Source organism: Crinia signifera, chromosome 19 (assembly GCF_055691185.1).
Source record: "Crinia signifera chromosome 19, ASM5569118v1, whole genome shotgun sequence".
Classification (NCBI taxonomy): Eukaryota; Metazoa; Chordata; class Amphibia; order Anura; family Myobatrachidae; genus Crinia; species Crinia signifera.
In genome coordinates this window covers 91,294,789-91,316,767 of record NC_139226.1, presented here as the reverse complement: position 1 = coordinate 91,316,767, position 21,979 = coordinate 91,294,789, and the positions used below count along the sequence as shown (strand labels likewise).

General features: G+C 48.3%; 1 protein-coding gene across 2 annotated transcripts; it reads left to right on the top strand.

The window, feature by feature from the left end:
* The first annotated feature begins 1,927 nt into the window (after window positions 1-1,927).
* Window positions 1,928-18,224, top strand: CHMP2A (charged multivesicular body protein 2A). Of its 2 annotated transcripts, none has more exons than XM_083162902.1 (6): window positions 1,928-2,085; window positions 4,935-5,117; window positions 5,446-5,625; window positions 5,868-5,998; window positions 13,037-13,098; window positions 15,639-18,224. In XM_083162902.1, exons 2-6 carry the CDS (start codon window positions 4,950-4,952, stop codon window positions 15,758-15,760), a joined length of 663 nt encoding a protein of 220 aa, XP_083019028.1. In that variant the 5' UTR covers window positions 1,928-2,085; window positions 4,935-4,949; the 3' UTR covers window positions 15,761-18,224. The 2 variants fall into 2 exon arrangements, with proteins under 2 accessions (XP_083019028.1, XP_083019029.1); XM_083162903.1 differs by lacking the exon at window positions 1,928-2,085 and adding an exon at window positions 2,109-2,204.
* The last annotated feature ends 3,755 nt before the right edge of the window (window positions 18,225-21,979 follow it).

Genomic DNA, 21,979 nt, shown 5'->3' with positions numbered 1-21,979 from the left:
TCGCCATTCCTAGGAATGGGGTGCAAACTGCACCCACATCCCAGGGTGGGGTGCGGTGGCCTGTGACCACACACTCTAGTAAATACAAACACAGGGGGCCCAGCACTCACTACAACAAACATGTTAAGGTGAGTTAGTTTGTTGTAGTGAGTGCTGGGCCCCCTGTGTTTGTATATATATATATATATATATATATATATATTACTGCACTCACCTCCGAGGTGAAGTACTGGCAGTGACCACTAGGGGCCACTCAATGGACCAAATTACTCCTTTGCAATTTTTGCAAGGACACGGACACCCCTTTCACACTGAAAAATATTTCTCAGGTTATTGAACGTGAACGTGCAACAACCTGGGAAACTGGTCAATATAAAAGGATTGTGGAAGATTGTCCTGGGTCCAACGTTCAGGGATTTCATCCCGGGTCTTGACCAGGGTTGGACCTGGGATGGTCACAGGTCTCGGGGCAGTGTGAACGAGTATCCAGGGTCAACGAGACCCAGGGTCTGTTCACCATACCTCCCAACATGAACCTCTCCAGGAGGGACACATTGCTCTGTTTCTGGACTTCTCCCTTAATTAATGATTGCCATTACCTATGTTGAAGTGCCTTTCTAATCAATTAACCTGTGTGAAACAGGTGATGGCAATCATACAATGTGTCCCTCCTGGAGAGGGTCATGTTGGGAGGTATGTGTTCACTGCATAGTAAACTTCCCACCTCCCTATTAAGTCACCCACCTGGCTTTATGGCAGGTCGGGCGGTTAGTGTGAAAGTGCTTGCAAGTCGAGTCGCAGCCAGGATTTTGGACCCAGCTTGCAAGCTCTTTCCAGTGTGAAAGGGGTATGATCGGTTTCAAACTTGCTGGATAGGAAGAACGGGAGCTGTGAAGACAGGGATTGGAGGTAGGAGCAGATAGGGACTAATGGTGCGTACACACGGGGGCGATTATAGCAAATATCGCTGAAAATATGGTTGATGAGCGACCATATTGCCAGCAATGGGAGTGTGCACCGGCGATAAATCGCCGGGTGCACGCTCCCGTTTTCTGCCCGTAGTGATCGCTGGTCGCAGCAAGCTCCTGCAACCAGCTGATTTCCACTGCCGGGCTTCCCCGGCAGTTTCTTTTTCATCAGCGACCATCTCTGGTTGCTGATGCAAATGGGACACCGAGCGATATATCGCCCCGTGTGTACAGGGCTTTAGGGTGGGGTGGAGAATTTGTAGGCTGTGACGGTAAAAACGGTCAAAGCTCAAAGTGAAAGTACATTGCTGAACCTGTCATTTTTACAGTCTTTTAACTAGTGTACTTGTGATACCAGCCTTGGAGAGAAGCAGTGGGTGAGATATTGATGCAGAGGGTAAAACATTGGGACAGAGATAGGAGATAAAGAGGCAGAAACTGGTAAATACACAGAATATGACATCAGGTACCACTTGGCCCATCTAGTCCACCCATTCATTTTTTTTCAGGAGCCAATTGACATAACCTACAACTATGTTTTTTTGTTTTATGTACTGTGCGAGGAATCCGGAGTGCTCTAATGCAATCCATGCAAGCACAGGAAGAATATACAAACTCCATACAAATGCCAAGGGCAAGTTTAGTGAACAAGACTTTCTAAATAAATGTATACAGCACTGTATTGCTGTGTAGACCCATTTGGTAAGCACATGGGAAAGACTTAATCAATGATGTTAGTGTGTCTTTATTACGTACCAGGTACAGTATAGGAAATCATAGGCATGTTCAAGGACGGCGCCCTAGTCTGCAACTTGCGTTTGCCGCAAGTATAACGCACACAGTGACAGGACTGAGTAGAGTCCAGAATGATAATAGTAATGCCACCAGCGTCCGCACTAGAGACAAAACTGTGTGGCCGGCTGGTGGTGGCCATATTCCCGGAGACCATTTCCTGCAGCGTGTACCCCTAGCGCCCGCAGCTCTGTAGGAGAGTGACGTAGCGGCGCTCCCACGTCCTCTCGTGACCAGTGACGTCACTAACTGGCCAAACCAGGAAGAGAGCGAGAGAGAGAGAAAAAGGAGAAAAGCAGCCACAGTACTATCGTCCCGGGCCCAGGTGAGTGCTCAGTGCAGGGCAGGGGCCCACTTCAGATTCCCACACACAGGGGCCCACACTGTCCTACAGCGGCTATCTGTGGTGCTGGCAGTCCCTGCTGGGGAGAGAAGTTTTATATAGTATGCGTGTGTGTGTTTGACTTTATTTGTATACACATACATATACACACACGCATACACGGGACTATGTAAAAACCGGACCGGACTAGACTCCGGACCGCCGGACAGGACATCAAAATCTGCAGTCCGGAGCTTATAGGGTCCGGTTCGGGGGGTGTCCTGTTCGGGGGGTGTCTTGTCCGGGGGGGGGGGGGGGGGGTCCCTGTGATAGCTATCATCAGGGACATGGGGAAGGGAAGATTACAGCCTCCCCCTGTGGTCCGGACTTTCCGGTTTTTGCTACATGCCTGGACCATACAGGGAGACTTTATTCTACCCCTCCTCCTCTACCTTGTGACAGGTGTCACAGGCAGAACCCCCAGACAGGACACCCCCGGACAGGACAGCCCCCGGACCGGACGCTACAAGCTCCAAAATGCCGAGTTTGATGTCTGATCCGGCGGTCCGGGGGTTTTGTCCTGGTCCGGTTTTTACCCATACAACGCATACACAGCTATCTATCTATCTATCTATCTATCTATCTATCTATCTATCTATCTATCTATCCCTTTTAACAGGGAGACTTATTAATTACACACAGGTTCTGTGGCTGGCAGACACCAAGCCCACATTTCAGCTGGTTTTAATCAGCCACAGAACCTGAATACTCCATAAGTGTCCCGGTTTAAAGGGACAGTATGGCAAATATATAAATCTGTCTCATTAGTACTTGGCTGTATTACATAGATATACTTCATAATTACTTTTTTTATTTATTATTATATTTTTTATTTTATTTATTTATTTATCATGCTCGTGTATGGCTATCACATCTAGCACCTGGGCATTTCACCACCTACCCCCTTTTCAGTTGCGGTCTTAGTTTGGGGAGCTCTTGCCATCCTTATCTGTATGTGTCCTGGGCCTCCATGTGCCCCTTTTTACTTCTGTAATGTTACACATTTTTGGTTGTGGATTATGGCATGGTGGTGTTATTGTTGCATGATTGTTAGGTGTGTTTATTTCCATCGTCAGGCTGTATGTGATGAGGAAATAACAACAGATGTGTTGGGAGACTGTAGATGTATGTTATGCCAGAACTAAGGCTGGGTTAACCCTTTGAGTACCAACGTTGCTGTGAGATGTGCAAAATATTCAAATTAATTGACTTCAGATCGATATGCTGTTGGGTATTTTGCACATCTCTCACAGCAATGTTGGCACTCAAAGGGTTATGGTCTGTGGGAGTCTAGAGCAGCGGTGGCCAACCCGCGGCTCGCGAGCCGCATGCGGCTCGCCGCGCTGTAACTTGCGGCTCCAGCCTCCCGTCTGCAAAGCGGGGTTTTGAATTTGGCGCCAATTCAGCTGCCAAATTCAAAACGCCGCATTGGCGGCCATTAGGAAACGACCGCGGCGAGCCAATCAGCGCTCGCCGCGCCGTTTCCACCCTGCCCCCGGCGTCTGACATCAGACGCCAGCGGGAGGGCGAAAAGTCTTCTACACGCCGGCGGAGCGCAGGAGCGCTCCTGAAGACGTGAGAAGCCGCCGGAGGATGGCGCAGAAGACGGCGGCGGGGAGAAGAGTTCCGGCGCCGCAGAAGACGCCGGGATCAAGACAGAAGATCTCCGGCGCCTTCTGCAAGAAAAAAGAAGATGGCTCCCGGAGAGGCCAGCGGGGGTGGGAAGCAAAAGAGCTGACGAAGCTTCCCCCAGCGGCCTCTCCCAACACCAGGTAGGGGCCTTTGGCCTCCTACCCTCCATCCACCCTAGACCACCGGGTGTCGGGCACTAGGCCCGTGGGCAAATTCAGGCCCTTCTGGCCTGTGTGCGCATTAGTCGGGCCCTCTTGGCCCGTGGCTCATTTGTTTGTTGGGCCCTCCTGGCCCTCTAGGTGGGCCCTTTAGTTATGAAGCTGGGCCCTCCAGCATAGGTGTTGCACTGTGGGCAACACCTGTGCTGGAGGGCCCAGCTTCCTAACTGTGGGGTCATATGACGTTTGGCACTTTGAGGGGCATGTGATGTTTGGCACTGTGGGGGGCATATGATGATTGGCACTTTGAGGAGCATGTGATGTTTGGCACTGTGGGGGGCATATGATGTTTGGCACTGTGGGGGGCATGTGATGTTTGGCACTGTGGGGGGCATGTGATGTTTGGCACTGTGGGGGGCATGTGATGTTTGGCACTGTGGGGGGCATGTGATGTTTGGCACTGTGGGGGGCATGTGATGTTTGGCACTGTGGGGGGCATGTGATGTTTGGCACTGTGGGGGGCATGTGATGTTTGGCACTGTGGTGGGCATATCTGGCACTGGGGGCATAAAGATTTGTCATGTGGCCACTCTCCTTGTGTCATATGACCACGCCCCTGACCACTCCCCCGATCACGCCCCTTTTTGATGTTGGCTCTTTGGCTTGACGACTGATATTTTTCGGCTCTTTACCTCTGACCGGTTGGCCACCCCTGGTCTAGAGCATTAAACTTGTGTTATATTATATACACACTTTAGTGCCCCCAGTTCACATTCTACCCCACAAAAACTCCATGTCCATGCTGGTGATGTAACTATGCCACAGCCCCAAGTGTTTGAGGACCCCTGGGTGACTACCCCAGCTGTCCCACTGTTAATACAGCGCTGGCATATATAATTATAAAAGCACACATATTCACCTTTTTATCTTTTCGCTGTTAGTGTCAGAAAATTCTGGCATCTGCAGTAAAAACTTCTCACAACCTGTCTATTATATTCCCAGATCTAATCAGCAAATATGGATTTTCTATTTGGACGCCGGAAGACCCCGGAGGAGATGCTGCGTCAGAACCAGCGCGCTCTCACTCGCGCCATGCGGGAGCTTGATCGAGAGAGGCAGAAACTTGAACAGCAGGAGAAAAAAATTATCTCCGACATCAAGAAAATGGCAAAACAGGGTCAAATGGTGAGGATTTAGGTGTCAGATACAGAGAAATCACGGCACTCATAGCGGGGATACGAAATGTGGGCTGAAGGTATCTGTTTGCTGTGGATTACAGTAGAAGTATTTTTAACTTAATGGTTGCTAAATACATCAGCATATGTATTGGGGGTGTGGGGGGGGGGGGTGGGGGTATAGGTATAATACTGAGTGCAGTTACATTACTATGCATTATTGTGTATATATCCTTTTGCTCAAGAGAAATCTTTTTATTTGTCATTTCATTAAATTTGCATGTTGCCCACATATATCTCTGTTTGTTTCTAATGACACATTTCTTGTCCTGTATCAGGATGCGGTTAAAATCATGGCTAAGGATTTGGTACGTACCCGCCGCTACGTTAAGAAGTTCATACTGATGCGTGCAAACATCCAGGCTGTGTCCCTGAAGATCCAAACACTGAAGTCTAATAATACTATGGCACAGGCTATGAAAGGGGTAACCAAAGCCATGGCAACAATGAACAGACAGGTAAGGGGCCTGTTTACATTGGGCTGCATGATTTTGAGGTATTTTGTGTCAGGGAATCCTGGTGGTATAGACAATGAAAGGCTTACTGCAGTTACTCGCTTCTTCCTTACTTCCACTTTTGTGCAGTGGTGGTATATTAGGATCCATCCCCTATAACTAGGCTTGCCATAACAGTCCTGTATTGTATGTGATGGGATCACTTTCCTGATCTAAACACACACTTATCCTTTTGCTCCTTGCAGCTAAAACTGCCCCAGATTCAAAAAATAATGATGGAGTTTGAGAAACAGTCTGAAATAATGGATATGAAGGAAGAGATGATGAATGATGCCATCGATGATGCTATGGGTGATGAAGATGATGAAGAGGAGACGTATGTATATTAGCATATTTTCTTTTTTAATCACATATTTTCTCCTTCATCCTCTGGGGACACTGAAGTACTACGCTGGGGGATAGTGTGGTGTTATGGAGGAGTTGGCACTTTAAGAACTTGAAGTGTGGTGTGGCTCCTCCCCCTCTATCCCCCCCTCAGACTCCAGTCTTAGTTTAGTGCCCGGAGGAGTAGGATCCCTGGGCAAGAGGCTCCCGCAGGGGTCTCTGGTTGTCCGTTTTTTGTTTTATATAGAAGTGTGCAGGCAGCCTGAGTGTTAGACTGGCTGCCTGCAGTGGGTATAAAGCTCTCTGGGAGGTCAGAGCGGCACTGCGTGCGGTGCACGCTGCTGACCTCAGCCGCCTGCACTCTAGGTGTGGGGAAGCAGCCACAGCCGCTCGCGGCTTGTGTTACTGCTCCGTTGGCTAGTCACCCGCCGGAGAGATCAGGACTGGGGCGCTGGGCGCCGGGTGACTGCTGGATCAGAGTCACGCGCTGGTCCAGCTGAGGGGCAGACTGTGTCTCAGAGCCGCTGTCCTCAGCGCGCGCTGGGACGGAGGAAGGAGGAGGCGTGTCATGGGCGTCTCCTCCAGGTTAAAAATCCTCAGTGCAGCAAACGCTGCCTTCCTAAAGCCCACGCTGCCTTCCTCTGTTTGTTGTGCCTCTTCAGAGCCCTTCTGCTTCAGGACAGCAAAGCGTTTTTCATCCCAGACTGGACAGACTGTGTCACTGCGCTGGGTGAGTGAAGGGGTTCTCCTTTTTAGGAGTCCCCGCTTGGAGTATTCAGGTGGGCTAATTCGGGGAAGGTGAGCTCCTCTCCCCCTATTGTATTTCCTTCTTTTACACTGCTGGGTTTACACTGCTATCTGTGTGGCTGTGTTAGAGTGTGCTGAGTGAAGGAAGTGTTTGTATTGGATTGCATTATGGCAACAAAAGCTTCTGGCTCTAAGGCTTCTCAGAAGCTGTTCACCTGCACTCAGTGTAATCAGCAATTTACACAACATGTGAAAGGTGTGTCACTGTGTAAGGATTGCTATAAAGGAGGGGCTGTTCAACAGCAAGCTGCTCTCCTTAATGCTGAAGGGGTTACAAGTGTGTTAGCTACCTTAGCTTCTGAGCTGGCAGCATCTCGTAGGGACAGGGAGATTTTACATTCTCATCTGTCTACTATGTCTTCTGCTGAGCCTTCATGGGCCAGAGAGTTGATTAGGTCAGTGGATTCGCTGGTACAATCCACCGTTATGCCTACACAGTCCAGCGCTCCACCTAAAAAAAGGGGTGCTCCTTTGGTTTTAAGGATTGATACCTCTGATGAGGAGGAAGTTAACCCTCTAGAGGAGGGGGAGTGTCAGGTGTTGGATGATACCTTTGCACCTGTGGATGAAGAGCAGGGTGTTCAGGATGAGGCTCAAGGTTTAGAGGCCTTGATTCAGGCTATTAAGGTGACTCTTAATGTTGCTGAGCAAGAACCTCCTGCTCCGGTTTCTATTTTTGGCCGTCCTGTTAAAGCTGCGGTAACTTTTCCTGAGTCCATAGAGTTGGAGAAGCCTCTGTTGGACATTTGGAAAGTGCCTGAGAAAAAGTTTCAGTTATCCAGGCGCTTTAAGGCGTCTTACCCTTTTGCCCCGGAAGCCAGGGCGAAATGGGAGAACCCGCCGTTAGCGGACGCTTCCGTCTCTAAGCTTTCAAAGAAGGCAGCGCTTCCCATTCCGGGAGCGGTGGCCCTGAAGGAGGCGCCAGATAGGCGTTTGGAGGCGGGGCTTAAGCACATCTTTTCTACGGCTGGGGTCTCTTTGCGTCCTATTTTTGTTATCTCCTGGGTCAGCAGGGCCATGGAGAAATGGGCAGAGGATTTGTCCAGGGGCTTGGAGGAGCAGAGGCCTCCTGAGGAGTTAGCTCAGTTGGCTGATCAAATGCGGGAATCCGCGGCATATATTGGAGAGGCGGCCAGGGATTCGGCTTCACTGGTGGCAAGGATCTCGGCTCTGTCTATTACAGCCAGACGGTCTTTGTGGCTTAAGTCTTGGCAGGCGGAGGCGGATATAAAAAAAGCAGTGGAAGCTCTTCCCTTTACGGGGGATGTTCTTTTTGGCCCAGAGCTGGATAGATTAATTGCTCAGGCGACAGGGGGTAAATCTACCTTCCTCCCTTCCTCAGCGCCTCCTCCGAAAAAACCTTACCAGGGTCCGGCTTTTCGCTCCTTTCGAGGGGCCCCGAAATTTAGAGGTAAGTCCAGAGGTTCCTTTACCTCGGGCCGTGGTAGAGGTAGAGGCTTTGGTGCCGCCACCTCCGCCGCGAACCCTGGCTCCCGGCGTGCAGACGCCAAGCAGCCAGAAAAGCCCGCGGCATGACGCCCTCCCCTCCTACCTGGGGGATCCCAGAGTAGGAGCGCGGCTTCTGGATTTCCGGCAGGTCTGGGAAGAATCCTGCAAGGACAAGTGGGTTCTCTCAGTCGTGTCTCGGGGATACAAACTAGAGTTTGCCGGTTCTCCTCCTCAACAGTTTTTTACGATGGGTCTTCCGCATGCGGAAAAAGACTCCCAGTTACTACTCCAAGCAGTTCAGCGGTTGTTATCAGCCGGCGTGGTAATGCATGTCCCAACCGATCAACGCAAAGAGGGGTTTTATTCTCCTCTTTTCCTGGTTCCAAAACCAGACGGGTCGGTAAGGCCGATCTTAAATTTAAAGAAGCTGAACGAGTACATTATGTACCACAGATTCAAAATGGAGTCGCTTCGCTCGGTGGTGGCAGGTCTGGAACCGGGGGAATATTTGGCATCCTTGGACGTCAAGGATGCCTATCTACATATTCCCATTTACGACTTACACCAGAGGTTCCTTCAGTTCGCAATCAAGGACCAACATTTTCAATTTCGGGCTCTGCCCTTTGGCCTGTCATCGGCGCCTCGCCTTTTCACCAAGGTAATGGCAGTCATGGTTGCCTTTCTCCACACACTAGGAGTCAAGATTGTTCCGTATCTGGACGATTTGTTGATAAAAGCCGGATCCAGGAGTCAGCTGGAACAGGCTCTTCACGTGACTTGTCAGACCTTGATTCGGCATGGCTGGATTCTAAACTATGGCAAATCCCAGATGGTACCTTCCCAAAGGATTTTGTTTCTTGGACTGATTCTGGACACAGAAGTACAGCGGGTCTTCCTTCCCTTGGAGAAAATTGCCTCAATTCAGGACTTGGTGAAGCAGGTGCTTCGTCCTCGGAGGGTGTCGGTGCACCTTTGCATTCGGTTGCTTGGCAAGATGGTCGCCTCCTTCGAGGCTCTGCCTTTCGGCCGTTTCCACTCCAGGACTTTTCAACTCGATCTGTTGAGACAGTGGTCGGGTTCGCATGTCCACATGCACAGGACGGTAATTCTTTCACCCTGCAGTCGGCTGTCCCTTTACTGGTGGCTTCACACGGCCAATCTGTTGGAGGGGCGTCGGTTCGGAGTCTGGGAGTGGACTATCATCACGACGGATGCCAGCCTGAGGGGCTGGGGGGCGGTTGTGATGGGACGTCACTTTCAGGGCCGTTGGTCTCCGCAGGAATCAAGGCTGCCGATAAATATTCTGGAGATTCGGGCTATCCGTCTGGCTCTTCTCAAGGCGGACCTGTTCATCAGAGGGAAGCCGATCCGAATTCAGTCGGACAATGCCACGGCTGTGGCATATATCAACAGACAGGGTGGAACGCGCAGTCGGGCAGCTATGCAGGAGGTACGCCCGATCCTTCAATGGGCGGAGAGGAATTCTCTGGCCTTCTCGGCGGTGTTCATTCCAGGGGTGGACAATTGGGAAGCGGACTACTTAAGTCGCCAGGATGTGCACCCAGGGGAGTGGGCACTGCATCCGGAGGTGTTTGGCCAGATTGTCAATCGTTGGGGGTTACCTCAGATAGACATGATGGCATCCAAACGGAATTGCAAGGTGGCTCAGTATTGTTCCAGGTCACGAGATCCGGAGGCAGTGGCGACGGATGCTCTGACCGCAGAGTGGAATTACCATCTAATCTATGTGTTCCCTCCGTTACCCTTGATTCAGTTAGTACTCAAACGGATCAAGCGCGAGAAGGCAACGGTGATTTTCATAGCTCCAAATTGGCCTCGTCGGCCTTGGTTTGCCGATCTTCAGGGGCTCCTGATAGATCAACCCTGGCTACTGCCTCAAAGAGAGGATCTATTGCAACAGGGACCATTCGTCTACCAAGAATTAAGGCAGCTGCGTTTGACGGCGTGGCTGTTGAGGCCGAGCTGCTGAGTAGGCGTGGGGTACCTAAAGAGGTCATTCCCACAATGATGAGAGCCAGGAAGGAGGTTACTTCCCGGCATTATTACAGGATTTGGAAGGCTTATGTGTCGTGGTGTGAACGACACAAGTGCCCTACAGCTGTTTTTTCTTTGTCCCGATTGTTGAGGTTTCTGCAATCAGGGTTTGAGGCGGGCCTTCGTTTAGGGTCCCTTAAGGTCCAGGTGTCCGCCTTGTCGGTTTTCTTTCATAGGCGATTAGCCTTGATGCCGGAAAGACAAACATTTTTGAATGGGGTTCTAAGGCTGCAGCCTCCGGTAAGACCTCCGGAAGAACCTTGGGATCTTCCTTTGGTGCTGGACTATCTCAAGTCGGAGGTGTTTGAGCCTTTAGAATCTATTGATTTACGTTTACTTACCTGGAAGACGGTGATCTTACTGGCTTTGGCATCGGCTAGACGAGTGTCTGACCTCAGTGCTCTCTCATGTCGTTCTCCGTATTTGGTGTTCCACTCAGATAGGGCGGAACTCCGGACTAGATTGGATTACTTGCCAAAGGTGGGGACGGCTTACCATCTTAATCAGCCAATCGTGGTTCCGGCCTTGACAGGAGAGTTCGCTTCACTGGATGTGGTCAGAACTTTGCAGGTTTATGTGGACAGAACCAAGGATCTCAGGAAGTCGGATTCTCTGTTTGTCCTATACTGTTCCGCAAAACGTGGTTGGCCGGCTACCAAGCAAACTTTGGCCAGGTGGATTTGTCTAACCATTAAACAAGCTTATGTTCAGGCCTCCCGGCCTCCGCCTACTAGAGTTTCGGCTCATTCCACCCGTTCGGTGGGACCTTCTTGGGCGGCGGCCAGGGGGGTGTCTCTTTCTCAGGTATGTAGGGCAGCCACTTGGTCTGGGCCCAATACCTTTATTAAGTTTTATAGGTTTGACACCTTCGCGGCATCCTCTACTAGGTTTGGCCGCGCGGTGCTTCAGGATGCCCAGCGCCTTCCCGCCCGTGGGGATGGCTTTGGGACGTCCCCAGCGTAGTACTTCAGTGTCCCCAGAGGATGAAGGAGAAAATAGGAATTTGGTACTCACCGATAATTCCCTTTCTCCGAATCCGAAGGGGACACTGAGCGCCCTCCCGGCACTGGTCTTCTGGTAAGGGAGGGGTTTTTACAGGTCGCATGTGGCCAGGTTGTGTTGCATGCGATGGTCTGTATGTAAGTTCTTTTGACTTATTTTTGTTTCGGTGTCTTGTTTTCATTCTCTCTCTCTCTCTGTCAGAGGTTTCCTGGTCTCTTTTCTCCTCTCGGGCACAGTAACTAAGACTGGAGTCTGAGGGGGGGATAGAGGGGGAGGAGCCACACCACACTTCAAGTTCTTAAAGTGCCAACTCCTCCATAACACCACACTATCCCCCAGCGTAGTACTTCAGTGTCCCCTTCGGATTCGGAGAAAGGGAATTATCGGTGAGTACCAAATTCCTATTATTTCATAGTCCTATAGGTTAAATAACAGTTTATACTTAAGGTTTATCATTGTCGGTACTTGTGTATTATCACGGCGCATATCGGAACATGATTTTTCATCGCATGCCATACACCCGATGCACAGCGATGCGATTTAAGCCCGCTATACGATTTTAAATTGTATAAGCACCCTAATGGGTGTTTTTAAGCACCCTAATGGGTGCTTACAATGTTTAATGCACCCCCACGCCACCCCCAGTATGAACGTGAACCTGAAGGTACGCGTCCGCCGACCTTTTCATACCACCACTATCCGCGTCGGCTTGGAGTTGATTTTATATAGTGTGGCGAGCCACCGAGCCCGAAGCGTTGTGAGCGGACGCGTATTACTTTACATGTATTCCGCGTCCCCTCGCGGGGCTCGCTATGCTTCGGGCTCGCTGCGCTCGCCACACTATATAAAATCAACTCCATGCCGACATGGATAGTGGGGGTATGAAAAGGTCGGAGGACATGTACCGCCGCCCCTCGCGTGCGCTTGCCACGCTTCGGGTTCACGTTCATAGTGGGGGTCCATTTAACATTGTAACCCCCATAAGGGTGCTTATACAATTTATCATCGCATCGCATTGTATGCCATATACAATGCCATACAATTTTAAAATTGTATGACATCGGGGGACATCGCGGAACATTGCAGAACATCGCATCGCATGCCTTATGGTCTGCGATGCGATGGGCGCCGTGATAATACACAAGTACCTCATTGTCTAAACAAAGACGTTTATGGTGATAACTTCCTTGTATGGTAGAGCAGCACTTGTCTGAGAATGCTTACTCCAGTCATGAGTTTTCAGAGTAGTTTTTTTTTTTCTTCAACACTTGAGCATGTGGCCTCCCAGTTTGTGTACCACATACCCTTTGCATGGCTTGGTGCACTCCCCATGCTTCATCCACGTAAATAGTAAAGTAAAAAAGAGAAAAAAAAATCCGAAAACATTGTCAACCTTTTCATGTGTGGACCATTGCCAAATTTACTATTTTGCTTATTTTGACCGTGTGCATGGTATCCTATTGACTGTCGATGTACGCACTGATCGACCGCATAGCTGTAATACAGGTATCTGTGAGATCTTTTCCATCCATTGGTCAGCATTGTGGGATACGCTGTATACCAGAACTGTGTGAGCACGTTGTTCATAAGGAGACCGTACAGAAGACATTGCAGTCAGCATCTGAGCTCCCCCTGATCTCTGTGCTAGCGCCAGCCTCTGCAAGGAGCGAGTTATCTGTACTATGTTCTATTAATGTCTATGACCTCTTCCCCCTAGTGATGCTGTGGTGTCCCAGGTGCTGGATGAATTGGGTCTAAATTTGACTGACGAGCTGTCCCGTGAGTATATACTAGAAATAGGCCTCTTCTTGTGGCTCCCTCCCATATTAGAGTGAATATTACCCCTTTCACACCACACAAATAACCCGAGATAAAAGAGGGTTTACCCGGGTGGCTAGGCAGTGTAAACGGGTGGCTAGGCAAATGGCAGCATAGACTCTAAGAGCTGCCCCATGATGATGCTCTGTCTGAGCTTCACTTAGCAAATGGCTGGTGGCTCCCAGGACAATCCAGTGTCATCATCCCAGGCATTTGCAATGTGAAATGGGTATATGTGAGCTGGGTGTGTGGATGAGTGACTGCATGCATTGCACATGACTGTAGCCTCTTGGGAAGTGGCTGTGAGGTTCCAATGACACCTGACACTAGGTAAACCAGTCTTTGTTAATCTGCATGACCAGTTCATATGAGTCACATGGTGAGAGGATGCAATCCAGTAATGGGAGATGCAGGAAGCTCCTGGCTGTACAGTAGATGAATGTATTACAGATCAGCACTGTGCTACAGGCTAAACTAGTTGTGATTCTTTCTACAGTAAAGGTTCTCAACCTCGGTGCTCAGGACCCCACAACAGTGCACGGTTCTCCACACAAAATCACAGGAGAAATAATTAGGTCCACTTGTGATCTTTTAAAATATTAGTGAATAAGGAGTGCACCTGCCGGGTGACCTGGAAAATGGGAACTGTTGGTAGTCCTGAAGACTGAGCTTGAGAACCACTGTCTTAGTAGAAAAACTATAGTGTGTCTGTCTCCTATATTGGTCATTTACATAAAAGGCCATGAGGTCAAAAACGTAAACTGATCCAGTGTTTAGGCATCGCAATGGGAATCTTCCAATTTCATGACCGATTCAAAGAGGTTTTACATTCCTTGAGGGATTCAGTTACTGGCGATGTGCATCCACCAGCCAGTTACGTAGCACCGGTTCTCTTCTCTGGATGTGATGTCCCATTCTGGAACAACAAGATTCTTGTGTGTTTGGTGAATGCTTCTAAGTCTGTACCACTTGTATATGAGAGCAGTTATGGCCTCTTCATTGTGCTCCCTGTCCTTTATGCTAAGGTTTAATGTATGTACAGTGTCTTATTTCTGGGTTTTAATGTGAAGTGTCAATGTCTGCCCCCCTCTCCCCGATCCACTCATGGGTCACCTGTTTGCTTGGTCCCACTGATACAAACTGCAGCAACGGATGATCCAAGATACTGGAGCATAAATTTGAGTCAGTGTTCTAATCCTTCAATGGATAATATTTACTTACCGTATATACTCGAGTATAAGCCGACTTTTTCAGCACATTTTTCATGCTGAAAAAGCACCTCCTCGGCTTATACTAGGGTGAATACGGTAACTGTAGTTTAGACTGTGAGGAAGTGGATCCAGGCCTAATGCTACTTCCCACAGCCCTATTCCCCTCTAACTGCGCTGTACCTGCTCAGTTTGGGCTCCATCCGATAGCCAGATGTCCCCTGAGCATAGCGCTGTTCATTGCAGACCTGGTGGACAGTTTTTCAGCTTGAGGCCTACCATGACTGGTAAGCCGGGGCCTAAATTTTGGAGCCAGGCCGGGAATCGGGCTCCATGGCAAAAATCGCAGACTTTTACAGCCGGAGCTGCACCTACTGCCCCTGGACCTTGAGGGTCTGACTACCCTGCTAAGGTTTACCAGGTGCCTGGATCCCTGTACACTCTGCTGGGCACTGGAGAGAGGTAAAAGGCATTGTGGAGGACTTGCTTCCTTCAGTGACAGCAGCCATCTATGGATCAATCACTTTCTCCTCACTGTTAACCCCTCTACCATGGGTCCCACAACTTAAAACTCCCCTCAGTGTCAGTGTGCCCCTAGACCAGGCATTCCCAACCACGATCCTCAAGGCACACCAACAGTGCAGGTTTTGTAGATATCCAGGCTTGCACACAGGTGACTTAATTAGTATCTGAGGGATTCTGATTAAACCATCTGTGCTGAAGCCTGGATATCACTAAAACCTACATTTGTTGGTGTGCCTTGAGGACCGTGGTTGGGAATGCCTGCCCTCGACCCTGTGCATTTTCCACCCTAGGCTTATACTCGAGTCAATAAGTTTTCCCATTTTTTTGTGCCAAAATTAGGTGCCTCGGCTTATATTCGGGTCGACTTATACTCGAGTATTGTGGCTAAAATGCTTGTCCCAGAGTCTAAAAGCTTACCTGGTTTTAAATCCACCGCAACTGACACAATGAAACAATTGTATTTTCTGAAGACCTGTCCGATGCATATATTCGGTCCCTTTGTAGTACACAGAAACATCCTTTTTTTTTTTTTTTTTTTGTACTTTCCCATGTGTGACCCCCTGTAAGCATATAGCATATATATGTATAGCTCTCCAGCTGTTGTGATATTACAAGTCCCAGTATGCCATGCCAAAATTTTAGCTCTCCCTAATAGCAAAACTGTGGCAAGGCATGCTGGGACTTGTAGATTTACATACAGTTGGAGAGCCGCACGTCTGACTTAGAGGTAAAGTAACATGCTATTCTGATGACTGGCTTGTCTTGCAGACCTGCCCTCTACAGGAGGGTCCCTCAGTGTGGCTGGAGCGAAGAAGGGAGAACCCACTGCCGCACTGGCTGACGCCGATGCAGATTTGGAGGAGCGCTTGAATAATCTGCGACGGGACTAATGTGCCCAAACACTCTTCTGCACAGACTTTTCAGTTTTATGGTTTCTTTCTGTGTTCTGAATGGGGGGGGATGTAAATCAAGGGCACGGAACAGCTGTGCCCAAGAGGTCAAAAACCCTGATTATTGGCTGGCCTGCTTTCAGCCTTAACTGTACAGTACTTATGCAGGGTGCTCGACCCCAGCCTGTTCCCCCAATCTGCTGCGCCGCTGACACTCCCACCCATACAGATCCTTGTAGCTAATATATCGGACAGAGAAGACTGTTCTATTGCTGGCTGCGTGAGAGCCTAGCACTGCATTCACAGCGCAGCAGCCTTGTCCTAGAGAACCAAAGGCTTCTAAACATAATCGGCCATATTGCTGATAGCACAGCAATCTGTGTGCGCTGTGGTTCCATGGGCTGCCTCTGTCATGACTGAGAACTTGTCTGTTTATAGGGACATATACGGATGTTTGTAAAAACACATTTGAAAATAAACACAGCTCGTTAATCAATGGTAATTCCAGTTAATTATACCACATATATGATTAGTGTTCTCCCTATTTCTGATACACACATCCTATAAGATGCAGCGTGTCTTATCATCAGTGCGGGCTTGTGGTCCTGGATGGCAGCGAGACCACTATAACTGTTCCTTAGTTAACACTAAACTGGTTAGTCTAGCACCTCTTTCAAAACCCCATGCAGTTCCTATTTGGGGTATGCCTTTCTGCTGTGGCGCTTCTAACACAGTCTGGTCTGTATTTTAGCACTGATATGCAGACCAGACCTGTGCTAGAACCACCACAGCAGAGTGTGACACCCCAGGCAGGGAAGAGGAACTCTGCGACTTCTGAAAGAGTTCTAGAATGTTCACTACTTAAATTACGTTTTGGGATGACCATGGTAAAACGCTGATTTACTGTAATATTCTGCAGGAATTATGTTTTCATTAGGACAACCATATGGAATTAGTTACGGCATTTTCGCCTTGTATCTTATTAAGGAATTTAAAGGGTCTTTTAGAGTCCATATTAATGTGATTGAAACCACAGCAGGTATCATTATTTTTTTCTCTTCCGATCGACTCGCGGGACACCAAATTGCGAATAAACCCATTTCAGCGATCATTGTTTTCAAATAAATGACTAGATGTAAATCTATTATGGCTCTTTTATATTTGGCTGCATTGTTTTACTGCTTAATATTTAATGATTACAGTAAGTTGCCTGTTTGAATAGAACAAAATAAAGTAATTTTGAAAATTCTTTGGGTTTAGGTTGGTCTAATAAAATGGTCAGATCGTTGAGTCCTGGTTACACCTCACAGTTTTTGAGGGGATGTGGTCATTAGGTTGACAAGCATTAGGTCTTTTTTAGGTTGTTTTTTGAGCTGACGTGTGCCGACAGGTGGTATTTCATGCCCTCCCATCCAGTAGGGCGTGGTGGGAGAATAAAATAGTGTGCCGAAGCATTGCGAGGGGTTGTGGTTGACTTCCAACTGTGTCCATGTCGACTGTGTCGACATTTGTGCAAAAAAAAAAAAAAAACAGTAAAAAATACCATGTCGACCCAACTGTGTCGACCTAATGACTGGACAATACAATCCACACCTGTTTATCACTCTTCATTTTATCACTCATTTTTGAAGCTGGATACATCTGGCCCCTCTGTCTGATCCTGCTGAGGGTTTATACAAGCCTGTTGTGTATTGTAGCTTCATAGCTAGATAGCCAAATATGATTTACCCTCATTTTTTAGTTGATCTTTGTGAAATGTGTTGTATTACCTCACCTGACAACCAGTGTCATGTCTTCCCTGTACTCTTGGTTAGAATAATTAATGTTTCTGTATTCTGGATAAAGTAATTTCCAGGATGGCAACAAATACAAGCACTTATTAGGAAAATAGATAATGTGGTCATTCTAGTCCCTATTTTCAATTGTACACCCCTTATAAATTACTCCTGTCACCTGGCAGAGAACTCTGGTTTCATTTTGACTGTATTTTTGTCTTCCTATTTGGAAGCGGGCCCAGTTGCCTTTGGTGGCCATTTTGTTAGCTGTAACTATTTCCCTTCACTATAGTAGAACCACTGACCTCATTGAGTTACAAAATGGCGGAACCAGTACAAAAATGTAGCTCTTAAGGAACTAGTGGCTCCATTTTTAAAAACGTTTTTTTTTTTTACATATTACATACCTGTATACATTATTACAATAATAAAGTGCTTAGAGCGAGTGATAAACTGGTACTCTGCTGAGCTTTGTATCAGCTTGTAATGAAAATGGTGTATTACTCCGCGTATAGATGACTGTTTCTATTACAGACGTACTGTATATCTTATTTGTATTTTATGATGGTTTTCTGTTTTTCCTTCCATAAAATTCTAAATCTGAACATATTTGTGATTTATAAGTTCTGATCTCTAGGTGACAAGTTGCTATTTGTAAGAGAAGTAAAATTTTTATTTTGCTTATTCTATCCGACGTGTCTGCTTCGTCTATTACTCATTAATACATTGGAACATTTGCAGTATCTGATCATGACCTCGTCACATGGTTAGTTTTGTCACTTGCCAGGCCTGGTTATCCAGTTCTAGAACATTGTTCAATATTCATGTGACTCTTGCACAGGATAATCTGTGTTAATTATAGAGAAAGGGGAGAGTTCCTAAGATAGCTGATACAAAGACCTGAATGGATTAATATACATGAAATAACTGATGAGTTTATACCTCACTAAAGATGGCCACCCTTGCTTATGTTTCCTCAGTCGGCCATTATGTTGGGGCAGTTTGTATATAAGTGCAGGCAGATTGCTAGGCTTGCTTTGTAGCAAAGCTCAGTGTATATTTGTTGATTTAAGCACATTACTGTGATGGTACCTCCAGTTATGGACGCATATATGATCTTACTAGGTTATTGCAGATCGTGACTGCATCCGTTTTGTGGCCTGAACGTTCATTTTCTGAGAATGGAGACTATCTGCATAACTGAGGCACTTGTGACCAGGAATATCGGTTGTCCATAAAATGGCTTCCTCAATCGCGTACAGGTGAAAGGCTGACTTTAATCGCAGCATAAGTCTCCAGCATTCTGATTGGACAAACCATGGCCCTAAACCGCATCTCTGATCTGCCCTTTCCCTATGAGCTTTAAATCAGCTAGTGTGTATTGAAAGGTTTAAAAAACAACCTTAAGAACCTAGTAAACCCCATAGCCATGAGATGGCCAAGGGCTGCATATTCTAGTAGCTAACTAACAGCTTATGCACTACTGTATAAATTTGCAAACTTGACCCTCAGGACCCCAACCGTTCATTTTACAGGTCTGCTCACAGAATCTCCAGTGAAATAATTAGTTTTGCCTGTGGACCTTTTAAAATGTGTAATGAGTACACCTGTGCACTTGATGGGTGACCTGGGAAATGTGTCAGTAATGAATAAACCTGTGCAGCTGCTGGGGTATCCTAGGATAGGTGTCAATGAGTATACCTGTGCAGCTGCTGGGTATCCTAGAATAGGTGTCAATGAGTATACCTGTGCACCTGCTGTCTGACCTGGAAATGTGTCAATAATGAGTACACCTGTGCACCTGATGGGTGACCTGGGAAATGTGGGTACTTGTGTACTTTCACGGCTCCCACGATGTACATCGTACAGGGAAAAATCGCATCGCATGCGATCTGATGCGATGTCATTTTTCACAGAAATTATGGACATGAGTTGACATCATGTAAAATGCACCCCAAATGTCATTTTTCACACTGTACCACCCCCACTATCAACGCCAACCCGAAGCGTGGCGAGCGCAGCGGTATGCGTCCTACGACCTTTTCATACCCTCACTGTCCGCGTGGAGTTGAGAATAGAAAGTGTGGCGAGCCCGAAGCGTGGCGAGCGGACACGGATACCTGTGAAGGTATCCGCGTCCCCTCGCTGCGCTCTCCACGCTTCGGGCTCCACGCCGACGTGGATAGTGGGGGTATGAAAAGGTCGTAGGACGCGTACCGCCTCCCCTCACGGGCTCGCTGCGCTCGCCACGCTTCGGGTTGGCGTTGATAGTGGGGGTGGTACAGTGTGAAAAATGACATTTGGGGTGCATTTTACATGATGTCAACTCATGTCCATAATTTCTGTGAAAAATGACATCGCATCGCATCAGATCGCATGCGATTTTATCAAAAATGCACAAAACCACGGGAGCATCGCATGCCACTACATATGGCATGCGATGGCATGTGATGGGAGCCGTGAAAGTACACAAGTACCGAAATGGGTACTGAGCAACGAGTACACCTGCTGAGTGACCTGTGTTGAGGTCCTGAGGATACAGTTTGGTATTGCTGTATGACTGATGGTAAGTAAACTAGTCATTCAGGGATTCTGTGGAGGGAAGAATGGCAGATGTTTGTTTGAAAGTGTGCTTAGAAATATTTTTAGTGAAGCCACTAATAAAGAAGGAAAGAGGACGGATGGCAATCCCAATTGAGCAAAAATCCCCTTTTCCTGAAATGTACACACACAAAGCTATTTCCACAGCCTGTGCCAGAAGTTCCCTGGTGAACATTACATGTGGGACAGGTTTACCGCAGATGACCATAGTTGAAAATAGTTCAACCGTTACTCCTGCTAAACTCTCGATCTAAAAGTGCTTATGCTAAACCCGCCTATATAGAAGCCTATGGGCTTCTTTTCACCGCCTCCGACGCAAACCCGCCGACCCTCCTCTGGCTTACCTTACTGAAAGGTCCTCCTGGACCCCGGAAGGTAAATCCCTCCTCACCCTAGTGAAGCAGCCGGACGTCCTTCCGGCTGCAGTGGGGAGGAGGAGGTGCCGGGGACAGCCTGCTTAGCTGTCCCCGGCGTGAGGGGAGCAGGAGGTGGCAGAAAGGTGACGGAGACCCCCCCTCACACCACAGTACAGGTATCGCGGGGGGCCTCCATCACCGCACCGCGATGCCAGCCGCATGTGTTAGTACATAAGCGGTAGCATCGCGGCGGGTGAGATTACACAATGTCGTATTAATTTGTATTAGCTGGCCATATATACGGCCGCTAATATGAATTAGTGTAGGCAGTCTGCACGGATCAGTCAGATCTGTGCAGGCTGCAGAGTGTAAAAAAAAAAAAAATAATAGAAATAAAAATAAATAAATAAAAAAAATCAGCGTGGGGTCCACCCCACAGCCATAACCAGCACCAGACTGACAGAGCCGGGGCCGGTAATTAAAAATCAGGGAACCCGACAAATAGGGGTTCCCCGATTTTTAACAACCAGGTCCGGGGCTGGTTCCCAAAATACGGGGGACAAAATGAGTAGGGGTCCCCCGTATATTAAGAACAAGCCCCAGGCACAGTCGGCTCCTGATTGGCCGCTAGGCGGCCAATAGAAATCATTCTGAGTAGAGGCGGAGAAATATGAATATCTCTGCGTCTCTCCAGCAGTGTCCGAGCGCAGCGGAGCGGGTGCCAGCAGCCGGGAGCAGCGCGACTTGAACAGAAGATGCCGGGATGGTCGCCAGAGGAGCAGGTGAGTAGGATTTCCTTCCCCAAGTACCCCTTTGGATTACAACGGATCCTGGACACCGGACTCTTCAGCCCTGGAGCCCCGGACCAGCCCGGAACCAAGCCACCGGACCGGACCCAGGGACCTACCGACGGGCTCAAGATAGGTAAGTATCGGTGTATTTGTGTTATGTATGTAATAAACTTTTTTATTTTTCTGGCTTGTGTGTTTTTTTAACTATTTCTTGTACTGTGGAACTACAAGACCCAGTGGGCCCTTTAATGCCCCGCATGCTGGGGAGGCTTGCTGGGACTCATAGTTCCATGGTATAAGACAATAATTTTTAATCTTTTTTTTTATACTACATTTTATCAGCCCGGTGGCCACCGCACAGGGCCACCGGGGACAGCACCAGGCTTCAGCCTGGTCAGGTAAGTCCTGGAGGGGGGGACCCCTTTATTGGGGGGGGCACTCCCCCAGGGCCCCTGGCCAGGCTGACCGGTCAGGGGGTTAATGCTTTGGCCACGGGACCTTATATGATAAGTGTCCCCCGACTGTGGCATTACCCTGCTGGCTGGTTCCTAAAATACGGGGGACCCCTACTCATTTTGTCCCCCATATTTTGGGAACCGGACCTGGAGACTGGGGTTGGTTGTTAAAAATCGGGGAACCCCTATTTGTCGGGTTTCCTGATTTTTTTTTTTTTTTTTTTTTTTTTTTTTTTTTTAT